Source organism: Semicossyphus pulcher, unplaced genomic scaffold, assembly GCF_022749685.1.
Source record: "Semicossyphus pulcher isolate SPU_LCO1_2020_fin unplaced genomic scaffold, fSemPul1.0.p SCAF_7, whole genome shotgun sequence".
In the NCBI taxonomy this organism is placed as follows: Eukaryota; Metazoa; Chordata; class Actinopteri; order Labriformes; family Labridae; genus Semicossyphus; species Semicossyphus pulcher.
Window position 1 is genome coordinate 24,488,650 of NW_027211748.1, and position 17,912 is coordinate 24,506,561.

Consider the following 17,912-nt stretch of genomic DNA (forward strand, 5'->3'; position numbering starts at 1 on the left):
TACTTGTATCTGTCTCTATTTGTTTGTTCAGGGTCTTGCAGGACAAAATGGGGGTCCAGGTCTGCCAGGAGCTGTTGGAGAGAAGGTATGATCATAACGATGGATTAGACGTCCTTGTCTGGAAGCTCAATGGGCAGTGTCAAAGTTCCCATTGTGCTTGAGGTTCATCACTGAGGGGGTTTGCTAATATTCACTGGAAATAAGTAAAGCTATTCCGACCGGCCAATTTGATGGACAGTTCTTGAAAAAGACTGAGAGTCTAGGTCGGAGGGATGGTCCCAAATACAGACAATCACAGACAGACTGTAAAATCTGTTGTGCATTGGGTGGGTTAAAGGTAGGCAGGCAGGCAAATTGGTAATGGTTTCCACTTCTGCTAAAGTAAAGTCACAACTTGCTCTCTCCAGAATTAATAATTATTTCTTCCTTCTTTACATCCTCAGGGTGACCAAGGTTTGCCTGGGTCACCTGGACCAAAGGTGAGATCATATTTCACCTCATATTTCACATCACAACAAGGACAAGTCAATGTGAACTAGGCAGCTTTTTGCTAATATATGTTTCTCTTTTGTCTTTATATCTGCAGGGTGAATGTGGGACTCTGGGTACAGCAGGGTCTGTGGGGCCACCGGGGCCAAGCGGTCCACAGGGACAGAGAGGCCCTTCAGGTCCCCCGGGTCCCCCCGGCCCCCCAGGACCTCCAGGAACCAAATTCTTTGTAGAGGTGAGCCCATTTTACACCAAAGAACTAAACACGTGTATCACTGCTCTTGAAGAACCCAAATATAACATTATATAAAGCCATATAAAGCCAAATGATGACATCATCCTCACCACCTGAGTTTTTAAAGAGGGGGAATTATGCTGCTTGTTTGATGTCCAGACTAAACGTGGGTGAAGTTTCACATCTGTAGGTAAAAGTATGTTGGAGTAATCCCCAGGCTTCTCAGCTCAGTCTGCAGGCTGCTGTGAACGCCAGGTTTCACACATTTTTTTCTACATGCTGCACTTTGTGATATCACAAAGAAAGGAGTGCTGGCCAATCAGGAGAAAGCTGGCTTGTAAGGGCAGGGTTTCTTAAAGGGGCAGCGCTGACTGAGTCGTTTCAGGCAGAGGCTGTATGAGGGCCTGCACAGAACTGTAAATGATGCTAAGCTACTCCACAGGTCTAACAGAGTGAAATATGAAGCCTGAAATGAGCATAATTCCCCACCTTTGAGATTTTGAGTGTAATGTTGAACATCAGACTGTGCTTTTGTTGTCAGGATATGGAGGGATCTGGTAAGAGTGACATGCTCATTGGAGCTGGATCCAGAGGTCAACAGGTCAGTGCGAGAGTGTGTGTGTTTTAATATAGACTATATGTATCTTTTCATGTAAAGTAAGTGTTTATGTTTTGCTTTTTCCAGGGACCCCCTGGCCTTCCTGGCCCACAGGGACCTACGGTAATCTATTTATGAGAATATATTAAATGTGTGCATTAAGCTTGTAGAAGGTAGCTTGTATTGTATTTTAAAAAACATAAATAGAGCAACCTCAGTAGTCAAAGATACTCTCTCATGTCTTCTGCAGGGTGAGGATGGAGCCCCAGGTGCTCCAGGGCTCTCTGTCAAGGTACGCTGGTTCCTAAATGTCATCGCCTTAATTTTCATTGTCATAAAGTATATGATCTTCTTGCCTCTCTATTCTTCGGTGGTCAGTAGAGTTATATGTAGAGATCTCTTTATAGTTTGAGTTTACTGATACAAACAGTGAGGTTTACCCGACACAAGGATTTGCCATTTGATCGTAATTAGACTTGAACATTACGAAGAAATGGACTACATATTAAGTATTTAACTTCAATTAGACATTTATCAGTGGCATCACTTGCTAACTTTGTCAGTGCTGTGTGTGATTGCAGGGTGAGCCAGGAGACCCAGGACCAGACGGTCTCCAGGGTCCTGCTGGACTACCAGGTGCTAGAGTAAGTAGCAAATGTTTACACAACATAGTTTAGCTAGTTTGGTAGCTAATCAGTTGGTTGTAGTATCATAGTTAGTAACTCAAACTCTTTGTCAGATACAGTTACATTTATCTCCAGTGAAATCCCAACATCCTTTTGTTTATGAATATTGTAGATACTAACACCAACTTTTTGAGTGTTTAATTGTTTAGTGTTTGATATCTGTTTTTAGATAAATCTGAAATATAATATGCTTTCCATATAATGGTACGCAACACGTTAATTCCCTCCTCATTTCTCTTTACTCACAAACAGGGGGCCAAAGGAGAAAAGGGCAATCAAGGATCAAAGGTGGGGCTGCAGAACAAAACATAATGTGTGGATATAATGTAACACCTGATCTGATCTGATGCACTCTGCACTGTTAGAATGAAAACTGATCCTGGATGTTTAGCCGCTACTGTCTCAGAGAGTTTTAGCTGATTGTTTAGCTGCCTGGCTGCGATTTACTGATATGGTTTGATCTTACCACTCTGATAGTGTCACTGTCAGGTGTAAAAGAACCATTTTTTTAGTGAGTAAGCACTTAAAACCCATCGTAGAATACCTGCACTGCATCAAAGACAGCTAGACACAGCTAGTAACTGTTCCTCAAGCAGTCGGTACACAAACCAATATTATTGATGTGCTCCATTTCTTATAGATGTATAAATAAACTAGTTTATGATAACAAGATAAGATAAGTCAGGAGTTTCAAGTTCTCCATATCAACTTTGGCCAAATAAATATATTGTATTATCAAACAGTTCATATTCCTGTTGTTGCTCTACCAATCTTTTTTATTTTAATCAATGACTGATAACTCTCTGTTTTGTCTCCTGAAGGGTGATCGAGGCGTTGATGGACTCAATATCCCAGGACCACCTGGGCCTCCTGGACCTCCTGGATCTGTCATTAATCTGCAGGATGTACGTGCGCACACACACACACACACACACACACACACACACACACACACACACTAAAACACAAACCAACTTACATTATATGAAGGGTTTAACATGATTTAATTACGTTGAACAAATGTGGCGTCGAGCTAGTTCAGGCAGACAACTCGAGCTGCATTGGTTAATAACTGATATGCGTCACTTCCACATTCACCTGACCACACTTCCGTGCAGTTAGCGGTCTATTTAAGCTGCAAGAGTTCCGGTCTCTCCCTCTGCTCTGTCATTGCCATCGCTGCCCTGCACCAGTACTGCGCTGTTACTTTCAGCACCCCCACAGCATCCACCTGCAGGCTCCGAATAGGGGGTTTAAGATATTATCTCATTGCTCCTCAGTTTTTTGCATGTAAAATAAATCAGCGAGGAGTGATGAGGTCGGAGCCTAGACGCCAAACACAAGCTATCTTCTGCTGCTGCGATAAACATTTAAAACTATAACAACGTGAGTTATCTGACTGAACTAGAATTATGTCTCACAGTGTTCAAAGATGAATTGTCTCTGCATTCCACTTGGCTAAAACTGTTTTTCCTCCCAGCATTGTGCATAAATATTTGACAACATGCTGTCAGTGCCCAAACTTAATCTTATTCTTTCAACAGATCCTCCTCAATGTTACCGAAGGTATCTTCAACTTCACAGAGATCAGAGGACCACCGGGGCCCATGGTGCGTAACAAGACGTTTTAAGATGCTGCCTGCCTCTTTCTGTAAATTCTTCAGTGCAAAAAGACAACAGCTGATAACAGCTGGAGGGTGATAAAGGCACTTTTCCTGCTGCACCATCAGTGCATTTTTGAAGTGCTTTGGCTGCAGTCAGGTTTGATGACGCTGTGTGAGCATGACATCTCTGCTTTTTCTTGCATCTGTGTTTATGTCTGCACACGCATGTGTTTTTATGAATGTATGTGTGTTTATGTGTGTGTTGTGTCCGCATGTTACAGGGCCCTGAAGGCTTGCCTGGCAGAGCTGGATTTCCTGTAAGAGAATTTTGCAACACCACCTAAAGCTGTGCATTTGTAACACCTGCTTTATTTAGGGGACATTTAATACACAAGTGTTTGCATGAGTATGATACAGTTTGTGAACAAAGCTGCAACAATAATTTAAAAGAAATGTAAAATTGTGTTTCTGATTTTGCTTTTGCTGACTTTGGGCTGAACAGGGTAGGTACTCCCAGTGCTGTAATTGTTATTGCAGATGAAGGGAGCTTAATAGAATAGAGCTTAATGACAATCCAGATGTTACAAACTGCATGGCCTTCCTTTAAATTGCTAACGCTGACGCTAAGCTTTGCAACTTTGCCTCACCCCTGTTTCATCCTTCCACAGGGCCCAAGGGGACCAAAAGGAGACGTGGGTCCTCAAGGTATCCAGGGGCCATCAGGGCTCAAGGTGAGGACTAGACTGCAGAGTGATGATGCTGTGAAATATAACATCTTGTCACTATTATAAAGAAAGTAATTGTTAGAAATGTTCTCACATGTAACAGTTGAGACAAGGTCGCCCAACTGTGTTTGACTTCTGTTCCTTAACAGGGAGAGAAGGGAGAGCCGGGGGTGACCATCGCCGCTGACGGATCCCTTTTATCAGCACCTAGAGGCCCCCAGGGGTCCAAAGGCATCAAGGTACCAGACAAGTGGCCTCCTATCAGACTCTTTAATGCCCCAGTAACTGATGACTTGTCTAAATATATAACCCCTGAAACCTTAACGGCTTCAGTTAGTTATTTGTACAGCTCAGGCCTCGCCATGCTGTGCACCTTACTTTGACAATAACAAGGCTTACCTATATAGCAGCATGTTGATGCATTTGCAGAACAGTAAGGGGCCTGTGTGTTAAAAGGAAGCTGGGTCTCTCTGAATTATATGACAAAGAGTACAGTCTTTACTCTTTATGGTGTCATGCAGGGGCGGATCTAGAGGGATGGCTAGGGGAGGCCTGGGCCCCCCCTTGAAATCAGATTGACCACCCCAGGTGCCACCCTAAAATCTAAACTATTATTGGCTCTTTGTCTTGTCAGAGGCGGGACTTATGTTACAATTTTGGCTGTGTTGCAACAGGCTGCTAGTAGCTTTCTTTACATTTTAAAGTAGCACATTTCCTTTTGTTAGTACTTTAAATTGTTACTCTGGACATACATCTTTCTGAGTCTTTAAAGAGCTTAGAAGAAGTATATGTTGCCGCTCTGTTGTGTTACTTAAAGTCAAAACATATACACAGGAATAACTTCTTTTAAATACTTTAATGTAGTCAAGGTAGATATGATTAGCGGCGATAGAAAGGGTAAATAAATGCTATTAATTTCATGCCACCCCTGCATAAGTCAGTGCCCCAGTTGGGCCACCCCGGTCAGAAAAGTCTGGATCGGCCCCTGGTGTCATGATCTAACTTTTGTTGTAATTGTGCCTTAATTTTCAGCTAAATTGTTGTATGATAAAGTATTGTTACAACCTCTCCTCCTGCCTCCTCCGTGTCTGTTTACACTCTAAACCTGGTAAATGGAGCTAATCTTTTTGAAGGCTTGAATGAAGACTAAATCTGGGGTTTTGGGAAAATGGCAATTATTCTAGAAAGAAGAAGAAATAAAGAAGTAAAACTCATTTACAGCCAGAGAAATAAGCTCTTTGTTTATTATCTTTCATTTCATAGGGTGACCGTGGGTATCCTGGAGCTGCTGGACTCATGGTGAGTTTATAGTAGATAAGGCATTAATATCTACAAATACTTCTATAAACTCACTTTGGTTCATGTGGACGAACTCAACACAAATCTAATTGTTTCTGCGTATTTCAGGGCCCAATAGGACCGACTGGACAGAAAGGAGAGTATGGCTTCCCCGGTCGTCCAGTGAGTATTTCTGTGTTAAAAATAAACATAAACATCCTGTCTTTACTTAAAGAAAATGTCTTTGCAGTTACACAATGTGCACAAAGCTTTGTCGTCTTTCACAAACACTGATTTGTTTGATGCTCTCTCTCTCTGTGCAGGGTCGACCTGGTATGCCTGGGAGGAAAGGGGACAGAGGAGACTCTATCGGCCAACAGGTAAGAGAAAGGAGAGAGGGAAAAGATCAGTGATTCTGTTAAGGTGTAAATTAATAATGTTTTCACCCATTTTATATATATTACATTAAGATAACTATCAATACCATATCATTAACATATAGACTAATCCGGCGATCACTTACTGCAGTGGCAACTTGCTGCCTGCTGACTGTGACAGCAGCATAGATGGTAAAGACGTTAGACAGCTGCCTCCAGTTACTGATGAAGGTAGCGTCATCAGGCGATAGAGAAACAACTTGACTATCCGCCACATATTTGTGATGAAGTGCTGAGTAATATAACGTTATTCTACCAGCTAGTTAGTTTGATCAATTAACAGCTGCATTTGATCTTCACAGACTAGTTACATTGGCAAATACGTTTTTTACATCTATTCATTCAGCACATAAATTATTGCTAATGTTTATTTATTTATTATGTATTATTTAATGTTTATTTGTATATTGACGAGTAATGAAGCAAGTAAACCGATGCCACACACTATAGCATTTAGAGCCTTGGCTAATTTGCAATGCCCGTCCCTAGATGGACCTTTAAAATACATAAAATTAACAACAAGTACACAAGAGACAATACAAAACAGACTCAACCATAAAACAGTTAGTACAGGATACAAAATATCCTATGGTAAAACCTACTGTAAAACAGGAAGCACAAAATCATACATGACTACAAGACTGAGCCCTCTTGAGTTTGAGCTCTGCAGGTAAGGCATTCCACATATTGATCCCCTGAACAGAAAAGACGCTTCGTCCAAGTGATAATTTACGAAAAGACACCTAACAATCTCCGTTAGATGCTCCACGAGTTATAGAGCCTGATACTCTCAGTGGAACCACGAGGTCGCTGAGCACCTGAGGAGCCTGATGATGCAAGCAAATTTAATAAAATGATCAAAACTTAACATATTACATTTTTTAGAACATCACAGTGACGTGATCTTATCGGCTTCCTGTCTAAAATCTTTATGGCTTTATTATATATCATCATCACAGGCTTGATTGTTGAAGATGCTGCTTGTGACCATGAGTCGAGGTGAAATGAAAAATGTCATTTTAATCCTTTTAGATAACGTCCCCGGTAATATTGTGCATCTATTTGACAATATAGGCCAAAAAAAATACAGAAAATCAATTTCTTCGTATTCTTATATCAAAATCCGATCATTTTTTCTTCCGGTAAAACTAAATTTCACGCGTGCTTGCGTAAGTTGGCATCAAACAATTTAAACCAATTACTCTGCAACATTTAGCCACAGAGCACCAAGAACGCTCGGTCAGTTAGCTAGCTACTGCGCTGTGGAGAACGTCTGTCTACGCCCACTTCTCAACGATCAAATCAAATCCCTCTAATGATATGTCCCACCTGCACGTCCTGTTTCACTCGGAAATACGTCACGATACGGAAGCTAGATACTCTCGAAATGCCGCTTCAGCTCGACTTTAAATGTGAAAAAAATCATAGAGTGCATAAAACGATGGAGCATGGAATGGTAGACAGTCTGTGTGTAAGTTTGCTTTTGCTATTCTGCTCCCCGTTTTCATATTTTACTTCTGGAGCCTGCTCAAAACATTGTCCATTAATCTTTAGGTTTAACTCGTTGGCTTCTGTAATGATTACATGCAGCTCTTACTTGATTATGCTAACTAGCTAGTTGAGGAACGTTATATATGCGTTCATTTCATTAATCACCGGACGATGAACAACAAAATGCCGGCTACAGGTCACTCAGAGAGGGACAACATTACTGTAATAATAATAATATTATTATAATTATAATATTCTCGATCCTCTCTGCGGCTTGTGAGTCCATGTAGAGCGTCCGGTCTCTTGCACGGGGAAACTCTTGATGACGTCTTCCTCATGTCCTTTACATGGTTGTCAAAAGTACAAGCAGTGTATGTGATGAAAATGCATTTTGAATGATGATGGCTGGATGACCCTTTCCCTTAAATTAGTATAACAGATTGTCACTTAAATTCTCTCTCTTTTTCTCTCTCTCTCTCTCCATCAGGGGCCTCCAGGTCCTCCAGGCCCACCTGGAATTCCAGGGAGAGTTATTGGGCTGAATGGAGTAAGTTTTTTTTCCATTTTCAGCTGGTAATAATATTGATGATGACAAATATTTAACACTTTATAACACTTGCAATACTTTAAAGCCTTGTTTCCAAGACAAATGATGTGCATAGACCATATAAATACATGTATTTTTAATGAAAGTCCATATTATTTAACCTGTTTCCAAAGACATCACTGACAACCACCTGTAGACATTTAAGCTTACTACTTGATTCACCGTCATCATTCAGTCTGATCACGCTGCTCTTCTTTGACTTCAAAGACAGTGTTTCCGGTGCGACCCAGACCGCACTGCAAAAAGGGACCAGTAAGTCTGAGTCGGACCATCTGATTGGTCTGTTTCAGTCTGAAATCGGACCATCAGGTGGTTCTGTTGGTGTGTGGGTGCAGCAGCATGGCAGCTCTCTGGTCTGGGCTACAAACAGTCCCCTCTTCCCCGTCTAATCTTTCACCTCCCTCCATCTCCCTCCCAGCTGTCCTCCTGTTCTGATGATACTTAAATGGGCTTCATGTCTGTTGGTCCAGTCTAATGTATTCAGGCATTAATATTCCTCTTGTATACATGTTAAAAGTTGTCATGATCTTACCACCAGACACATGTCCATGGTTGGATCTATTCAAGGCGTTTGTGTCGTGATGTGGCTGGTCCGATCATTGTTTCACTTACAAGATTTTCGACCTGATCACCAAGATGAATGTTAATGCCAGGTGTTTACGGGGTGTGAGTCTGTATCCTGCTTTGCTTCTTTCCTCACAGTCCTCATCACAGGGAAAAGAAAGCTGGGTGACTCTCTGACAGGCGGGACAGGAACAAGTGTCAAAAGAGTTGATTCCAAATACCGTCAAACATCTCGGCTCTGGCCCCGTCTTTCTTTGGTAGATAGAAATGGTTTGGGGAATTTGTGGTGATGCTTCAGTTTCTGCTTTTGGCTGAATTCCAATCAAGTAAACTGGTGAAGGGATTTTACAGGAATTGTCATCTGAATGGCGGCAGCTGTTCAGAGGTCAATTTAAAGGTCAAATTGTGCCAAGAACAGATCCATGAAGAAATGTGGAATTTAATATAAATAACAGATTTGATTAAAAATCAACCCACAAAATTCTGATTGGAATTTGGCTCCTTTTCTTCAGATATCACTTTTTAGGGGTGAAGTATGGTGATGGGCTTTTTCATAAACATGTAAATTAATCTTAACTTTTATCTGACACATGTACAGTAGGTAAAGTGCATTAAGTATGTACTGTTTGGCCTACAGAGATGTTTGCAGACTGAGGCCGACATAAAGGGGCACCAGCTGCATGCAGTCGGGCACCAGCGCACAAAAGGGGGGGCATTCACGGCCGCTGATGGCACCATAAATTGCGCATGATTTGCACTCCCTATCTGCTATTGCAAACTTGATGACAAACACACCCATAAAGTTTAGCAGATCCGTTCAGTTTGCTCTTGTTTTGTGTCTGATTGTGGAGAGAAGCTGTCTGCACCTCCACTCTCTGCTGCGCGCGGCTGCGCTCTCAGGCATCAGTTGAGCGCACACTGACAGATCTCAACTCCATGCACAGATCGATGATGAGCAGGGAGAGGAGGGGGCAGCTCTTTTAACAGTTTATTGTAAAGGCCAGACTTGACAGGCGTTTACTAGTTTAACTTTCTGCAACACAGCTTCATTTTTTAAACGAGGGCACAACAGCAACTTGTCCATATAATAATCCCCCGTCCTGCGTAAAAACAGCTCCAGACCGTCTCCACACGTGTGAACAAAGTGTGCCTGTGTGGAGCCCACAGCCCTGAACTGATTAATCTACCGATCATAATTATAATGAGAATATAAGATCAACAGATTGTTTTTACAGACAAATACATTTTTTGATCACACAAAAGGTGGAATTGTCGTCATGATCACTGAAAACTCAGAGCGTGACAGCCCTCATAATACTGCGCTGCAGTTACCACCAGCTCTCTGCAGGCTCATTTGCCTAGAAAGGGGCCAAATGTCTGCATAATGACTCATTTAAATATGTGCAAACAGGACCGGAGCACAGAGACGCTGTTTGCTCTGCAGTGCGCTTTGGTGTGAATTTGCTCAGGCTTAGCGGTCGCAAAAGCCACACAGTCCTTTAGTGAATCCCCCCCCCTAAGGTTTTCTAGCATGCAGAGCAGCCTATATCACATTGTCACCATTCCTCCACTGGAGGGACAGCCTACCAGTTGTGTTATTTCCATCCGGAGGCCACCCTGCTGGATATTTTTGAACGCGGGAGAATCAGAGTGTAAATATTAAGTAAAAGGAAACCTGTTTTAACACTGTTCCCTAACCTGATGTATTTTAACCATCACAGGGCTGTATGCGCCGCTGTGTTACGCATGTTATCGTGCATTAACAGGTGTTTTTGCAGCAATGTTTTAATTGAATGAAAACCTGTCTCTATATTATAACCTTGTTTTTAACACGTCTTTTGCAGATGTTAAAAAATAAAATCTGTGTTCATCAGTCTGTATATTTGTGCTGTCCCCTTGTCTGTTGTTTCAAACATTTAGGTATGCATGTGATGTTAATGGGTGTGCGTGTGTGTGTGTGTGTGTGTGTGTGTAGGAAACAGCGACAAGGGGGGATTCAGTCGGAGCTAAAGGAGACAAAGGGGATGAGGGAATACCTGGAGAGCCTGGAGCAACTGGTAAGATTTTACAGCAGAGGTTCAATTAAACTGATTTGCTGACAGATTTTTCATCATTCATGTTGTTTCACTTTTTCTTCACAGAATCTGGGTTTCCCGATGGAGTTGTGGTGAGTACTAATCACACGCTAAAAGTCCCGTTTCTCTCTGACTCACTCAGCAACACCTGAAGACCTTTTTTAAGCGGTGAGGGGTTCTCCTGATCTCTGACTGAGACTGAGAGCTCTCGTTAAGAAACACCTGCGTCACTTGATTGAATATCTTTTACTCTTACTGGCATGGGTTAAGTTGTGATCTCAGCATTTTCTCATCTCCAAGAAAGGACTTAATATTGACGATGACTTCAGCCTCATGATCCTCATGAATGTATCTTTAAATGTTTGCGTGACCTTCTGTGAGTCTGACTGGTTTTGTGGACGTCTCAGGGTGCGAGAGGTGATCAGGGATACAAAGGTCAAAAAGGAGAAAAGGGTGACGGCAGTCTGCCTGGTCCTCCAGGACTGCCCGGGAGGTCAGGACTTGTGGTGAGTAAACTAAAAATATCATTTGGATACCAAGTGATTATTCAGGTTTTGAAACGATTCCTTGAAATGAAGGCTGTTGATCCCATCGGAAAGTATTTAGCTGGAATGACACATCACTATAACGGAGTCTGTTTCAATGTTCCCGCAGGGTCCAAAGGGCGAGTCCATCGCGGGTCCTCCAGGACCTGCTGGTTCTCCAGGCCAGCCTGGAGCCCCTGGGGTTGGACGGCCTGGTCCCAGAGGGCCCCCTGGCCCTGCTGGCCCCCCAGGAACTGTGCCTCCATATGGATCAGGTATGTGTGTGTGTGAACATGAGAGAGATGGGGAGACCATAAAACTTAAAGAACAAAAGTTAGAGCTACTTGTGCATATGGATAATGTATTTCTGATGTGTCTTCTCAGCTGTCAGCATCCCCGGCCCTCCTGGTCCTCCCGGCCCGCAAGGATCTCCAGGATATGCCAACCCGGTAAGACACCTGCCACTTACTGTATTTTCACTTGACTAGAAATATAAACCATATTCTAATATTTCTCAGTGTCAATCTCAGTCCGTAAATTTGCTGTGATATTGATCATTTCAACGTGTCCTGAAGGCACCACACTGATGCTGTCCTGTCATACACTCAGGTGACCACCTACAAGACGATGCACGCTCTGAGCAGAGAGACTCACCGGGCTGCAGAGGGAACGCTGGCCTTCGTGTCTGAGAGGGGAGGAGAGCTTTATATCAGAGCACGCAACGGCTGGCGAAAGATCCAGGTGTGTAATGTGTGTGTGCGGACATGTGCATGCTTCTCTTCAATGTATTTAATCACAGTGCACAAACATTTAATATCAATGTCTTTGCTCTGAATGAACCGCTATTGTTCTGTTTTTGTGTTTGGTTTAAATGTCTTTATAGCTGCTATAAGCAGATCTGACCGGAGAAGCCAACATGGGATTAAAGCTTTAAACACATTCATTATTTGATTTCCTGTTTCAGCTGGGAGAGTTGATCCATTCTGGTCCTCAGACCTCAGCAGTCTCTCAGGCCCTCAGCCGGCCTGGAGATTGGACCAGACCACACAGGGCTCACAGCCAGGTGCGGTACACAAACACACACACACACACACACGACAAAAGACCCACATGGAAACTGCCATAACAAACGATAAGATCAGATCTACTGCAAACTAAAAACTAAGACTTGTTAACATATTGTTACATGAAAAACTCTTGGAAAAAAAATACAGAAACTTGAAACAAACTTTTAAAAACATGCTGACTCATGTCTGTGTTGATTAGGAGCTTCAAGACGGCACTCGAGGATATCAGCCCAGCTACAATGTGCTACCACAGACCTTCAACGCTGTACCAGGGGTGAGTGTAACAACAACATTTTCCTGACAAACTCCACACCATTTGTAACGACTGATGCCAGATCTGTGATGAATAATGTGATTTAAAATCTCTCTGTTTGACTTTTTCCCAGCTTCATCTGGTGGCCCTGAACGCCCCGCTGAAAGGGGACATGCGTGGCATCCGGGGGGCAGACTTCCAGTGCTACCAGCAGGCTCGCTCCATGGGTCTAACAGCCACATACAGGGCCTTCCTGTCCTCACACCTCCAGGACCTGGCAACCATCGTGAGGAAGGCCGACCGCACTGACATGCCCGTGGTTAATCTCAGGGTGAGGAGATTTAACTTTAAGATAATACAGATTCATCTTTATAACAGCTGGTAAGGATGTGTTTCACTGTTATTACACGATCCGTCCTCTTCTCTCCTCAGGGTGAAGTGTTGTTCAGTAGCTGGATGTCCATCTTCTCTGGGAATGGAGGCACATTTAATCCGTCCACACCCATCTACTCCTTCGACGGACGCGACATCATGACTGACTCAGCGTGGTGAGTGACTGTTTGTGCGTGTATCAGCAAAAACGTGAAAGCAACTGTATGAAAGCAACATCCAAATTTGGTCCATTTAGTCTGACTGTACCAGTCATCTGCCTCCATGTGTCTAACGTGTTGCAAATTGGTTCATAATGCCAAAATGACGAGAAGAAGGAAAGAGACATAATGAAGCCAATGTGTTGCATTAGCCTGACAAGCTAACAGGCTAATAATGGGTTACATGAAAAGAAATATATACAGCTCTCGAAACAATTAAGAGACCCCTCCAAATGTTCCTTAAATCAGCATTGCTCTCTACATGTCATAGCCAGACCAATCCAGATTTGAACCCCGTTGAAAACCTCCTGAATGTGATCAAGAGGAAGATGGATGGTCACAAGGCATCGAACAAAGAGCAGCCTAACGTCACCCAACAGCGCTGTGGCAGACTGGTGGAGAATATAAAAATGGATGAAGCGTCTCCATCTGCTCTCATTTTACCAAATTGATGCCATCTTGCGATGGTGATGACATATGGAGCCAGAGTCTGTGCGGTAGAGATCGGCGGGTGGAGCCGTTGTAGCCACTTCCGCTAACCAAAACACACACTTAACATACCGAACAAAACAGAAAAGATCCCGCATGCTGGCGTGTTTAACAGCAGAACAGCTTCTCTGTGTTAGTCTGAGGTTAACACTCACAGATATGGAAACTTAAATGACTATAGTGATTGTTTAAGTTATGTCTCCTCTTGCCGTTCCTCCTCTACTCTTATCAGCTGCAGGAGCCGTATTTGTCAACAGAGCTGTCAATCATCCTTTTTACAGCATTAAATAACTTATTAAAAATAAACTTGTCAGAAAAATGAACACTTGGACGTAAATCAGCATGATAAGAACTAACTATAATGACAGAAACCATGTTTGAGAAAAATTTATTTGACATGTATTTTGATTTTATAGTTTGACTCATGTCCCATCTGTTAACATGGAGGAGGCGGGCTTTATGACCTATACTGCAGCCAGTCAGCAGGGGGCGCTCGAAGTGTTTTGGCTTCACTTTTAGGGAGCTGTCATGTCGTCCATCTTTTTATACAGTCTATGGTTTACAAATAAAAGACCTAAATGAGAATATTTAGTTTGGAAGTAATGAGAAACTTTGTTTGCAATAAAACAAAAGTTCATTTTACACAAACACAAACCTAGTAGTTTAGAAAGTTTTAGTGCAAAAATAACTGAGAAGTATGGCGACTTACTTTGGAAAGTGTGAGTACATTGAAGTCTAATGCCAGGCAATATTTGAATAAAGAAATCGGTTAATTTAAGGAAAGTCAGTCTCTAATAACACCACACTGCGCCTAAATGATGTCAAATAAATATCAACCATGGCCACACCAAACAAGGTGACCTACATTTTATCAGTATTTCATATTTAGGCTTTTTGGGCAAAGCATTTTTTTCCCCTGTATTATATTCCCTTTTAACATTCATACACAAAGGTATAGAAATTAAATATTAACACAAAAGCTTCTCACATATGAGACTAAAACTATAAATGTCAGCGAGGTGACAGGGTTCTTCGTCCCTTGTCATGAAGGGCTGCTAAAAGTTTTACAAGCACATATCGGTCTTTGGTTTTGAACTCAAATGTGGTAGTACCAGTTAGGGCAGGCTTCAGGGTAGCAGAGTTTCCAGTTACCTCTCCTACATGTCTTTGGACTCACCTAGTGTCTCCCCCTCTCCCCCCCCCCAGGCCAGAGAAGCTGGTCTGGCACGGCTCCAGCGCAGTGGGGATCCGTCTGACCACTAACTACTGCGAGGCGTGGAGGACGGGCGACATGGCGGTGACGGGGCAGGCTGCTCTGCTGCAGACAGGACGGCTGCTGGGACAACACACCCGCTCCTGCTCCAACCACTACATAGTGCTGTGTATAGAGAACACATACGTGGGCAACACACATCAAAAGAGGACCTGAGGAGGAGGAGGAGGAAACACACACACACATAAACACACATGCTAAATTGTGACACAGTGCACATTTAAAATGATTGGGAGACACAAGCAGGCACATACACATATTACAACACTGCAAAGACGTTACGTTTAAGTACACAAACAAAAGGCACTTGTGTTCAAACATGCAAAAATGACACACGTTATCATACACTGCAGCACAGAAAAGTGAACACACATGCACCGTGCACACATTTCATTTAGTTTAGTTTCCTCTTTCGCACCTATTTGTCTCCATCACCTCACAGTGTTTCCGTCCGTCCCAGTGTAGATTAAAGTTATTTATTTTCACTATGAGCAGGTTACAGCACAGAGTGTTGTTGAAGTGAAATATGTCTCAGTATTTTATTCAAGATAACTCCACAGGCGATGCCAGAATTGATGTCGCTAACTGTAAAGCCTTTATCTTTTTGCAGATCTTTTTAAATGTAAAGTTTTAGGTGTATCATTCCTTTAATTCCATGCAGCCATTGGTTTCCCTCCTTTGTTTAGTGTTATGTTAATATTGCACGGTGATGCAGTTACCTGTGCCTTGCATTATATCAGGAGTAAAACAAATGACAAAATGTGAGAGCATTAGAGTTCCCTGTAATGGATTAAACACCTCAAATCAGAAAGGGAAGAACTCTCGGCTGTTTAAAGTTACATTTAATTTTCAATAGTTACAGTATGGAGTGCAAAATGGTTTGCATTGATGTCGAGTATGATTCGTAGTTGATGGACTCAAAACCATTTGGATAAATCTGTTTTAAATTTCCTTTGAAGGCAAACAACATAATGTGTCTTTCAATATAAATATGGATTCTTGTGAGTTTTGAATTTTGTTTTAAGGATAAATAGGGTCCATTTATAAATGTAGGCCTGATTTGCTAAACACGGCAGTGTTGTCGTTTAGTGTTACTGCAGAAAAAAACACAGCCTGAAAAACTGTCTTCAGGTTTTTTTCGGAAATAAATTTAGAACGTCATCTTCAGCAGCTTTCTACGTATACTTCCTCCATTGTGAACAAACCCCGTGAAAAGATAAAAACCAACACTGTGTTTCTTTACTTCTTAATTATGTCCAGCTTTCCTTTTAGTATATACTATATTTCAGTTTTCTATTAAATAGAAGTAGGAGGGAAAAGTGCTTTTGCAGGGACTACTTTGAGCGGTGGATGGACACATATGTAGTGTTCTTGTGAGTCTCTACAGCAGAAGGACAATGTATGTGTGATTAAGTCTAAACTACAGTGTGTGTTCACACGTAATGAAGGAACACGTGTCGGTGTTGCTTAGTGGCTCCTTAAATTGAATTTGATTTTGAAAACAGTGGAGCTCTACGGCAGAGAGGAAGAACACATATCAGACTTTGATGTACACACAGGAGTAGTTAGTAGGATGCTTCAGTGTTGGTTTTGGTCTTTGAAAAGAAAGGAGCCCCATGAGCACAATGTGGAAAATATGACGCACTGTTCACATGTAAAGACTGTTACCCTAATGTCAGACATTGTGCTCCATTTCTAATATTTCAGATGTAAAAACACTGTTTGTGAAAGAGTCAGCCAATCACATCATCACATAAGTTCCCCTTTTTTTCAGGCCACTGAAAAGCCAAAAAAAAAAACCTGTCAGGATTTTACCAAAAAACATTTTAAACCCAAGACCTAATTCTGATTTCTTAATCCAGAGATATCAAAGAAATATTCATGAGCTTAATCAATCATCAAACACATATGAACCCAGGCATGTTAACAGGAGGCTTATAGATAATTATGAAGACTTATGAAAACATTACTATTAAGTGGCATCCCATAATCCAGTTATATAGATTGATTTTCTTTCAAATTCAAGGATAATATAGTGATGTTGTGTTCAGTCCTGCTGCTCACAGAACCAGTCCACACATTAACATCAGTGCTTTAGCATTAGCTTTGAAATCAACGTGTAATTATCATTAATTTATAAGGACATAGTGAGAATACTTAGTAAGTTCACTTTCAGACTTTGATGTTGTAACATGTATATAAATATATATATATGTGTGTTGTTGTCTAAATGTTGTTTTTTTTACTCCGTAGAGGTAGATTTTGTACGTCACACACTAAATGACTGAGTCTCTCTTCTCACACCGCTTTGATTGAGATGTAGTTCTACCTGTAAAGAAGATGTAGGCCTGACTGAAAGGCGCAACATGTTTGAAATGTTTCGATTTAAAACGTAAGATTTCCTGTGTTTGATTTTGATGTTTCTGTTCAAACAAAACTTGAGCTTCTGAGGAAAAAGAACGTTGTACTGACTGACTGGTGCTCACTGAATAAATGTCTTATTTTGTGTTTTTTTTAAGTGGTGGTGACTCCTTCAGTTTTATCCAATGTTACTCCCAAACTTTTTTTTGTAACTCTCGCTGACGGTCGCTTTCCTTTTCAGACTGTTTGCCTTCATCTGAGCGTCAAATTTGTTTCTTTTTCTTTGGATTTTCACTTATTTCTGAAGTTGTACCTGTAGTTATCAATCATTTCTTTGTTTGTTCAGCCATAGTAGATTACTGTTTACACGCAACACTTGCAGAGACCGGAAAAGCAACCGCTTAGCTCCGCCTACCCTCTCTGGCAGACCAACCACGTATCACTAACTGGGCGCCGCTTGTGATTTTTTCCATGAAAGTCGCACCGACACCCTGTTCGTAATAATACTATATACTGCAAATGCAAAGGCTTTCATCAGCGGGCCTTAGGCTCATCACTGTTACATC

General features: G+C 41.9%; 1 protein-coding gene across 1 annotated transcript in view; it reads left to right on the top strand.

Annotated features, from left to right (window-relative positions):
• The window catches only part of col15a1b (collagen, type XV, alpha 1b), a 36,138-nt gene extending 20,348 nt beyond the window's left edge, over window positions 1–15,790 (top strand). Inside the window, exons 16-44 of the mRNA XM_069684774.1 lie at window positions 32–85; window positions 444–479; window positions 587–724; window positions 1,266–1,325; window positions 1,410–1,445; window positions 1,573–1,614; window positions 1,904–1,966; window positions 2,261–2,296; window positions 2,830–2,913; window positions 3,553–3,618; window positions 3,894–3,929; window positions 4,281–4,343; window positions 4,487–4,576; window positions 5,601–5,636; window positions 5,745–5,798; window positions 5,939–5,995; window positions 8,031–8,090; window positions 8,358–8,402; window positions 10,690–10,771; window positions 10,856–10,881; window positions 11,197–11,295; window positions 11,444–11,588; window positions 11,698–11,762; window positions 11,923–12,054; window positions 12,278–12,376; window positions 12,580–12,654; window positions 12,767–12,964; window positions 13,066–13,181; window positions 14,919–15,790. Of these exons, the coding sequence (XP_069540875.1) occupies window positions 32–85; window positions 444–479; window positions 587–724; window positions 1,266–1,325; window positions 1,410–1,445; window positions 1,573–1,614; window positions 1,904–1,966; window positions 2,261–2,296; window positions 2,830–2,913; window positions 3,553–3,618; window positions 3,894–3,929; window positions 4,281–4,343; window positions 4,487–4,576; window positions 5,601–5,636; window positions 5,745–5,798; window positions 5,939–5,995; window positions 8,031–8,090; window positions 8,358–8,402; window positions 10,690–10,771; window positions 10,856–10,881; window positions 11,197–11,295; window positions 11,444–11,588; window positions 11,698–11,762; window positions 11,923–12,054; window positions 12,278–12,376; window positions 12,580–12,654; window positions 12,767–12,964; window positions 13,066–13,181; window positions 14,919–15,141 (2,316 nt within the window). The 3' untranslated portion in view covers window positions 15,142–15,790. The remainder of the gene's footprint in view (window positions 1–31; window positions 86–443; window positions 480–586; window positions 725–1,265; window positions 1,326–1,409; window positions 1,446–1,572; window positions 1,615–1,903; window positions 1,967–2,260; window positions 2,297–2,829; window positions 2,914–3,552; window positions 3,619–3,893; window positions 3,930–4,280; window positions 4,344–4,486; window positions 4,577–5,600; window positions 5,637–5,744; window positions 5,799–5,938; window positions 5,996–8,030; window positions 8,091–8,357; window positions 8,403–10,689; window positions 10,772–10,855; window positions 10,882–11,196; window positions 11,296–11,443; window positions 11,589–11,697; window positions 11,763–11,922; window positions 12,055–12,277; window positions 12,377–12,579; window positions 12,655–12,766; window positions 12,965–13,065; window positions 13,182–14,918) is intronic.
• Window positions 15,791–17,912: the final 2,122 nt, after the last annotated feature.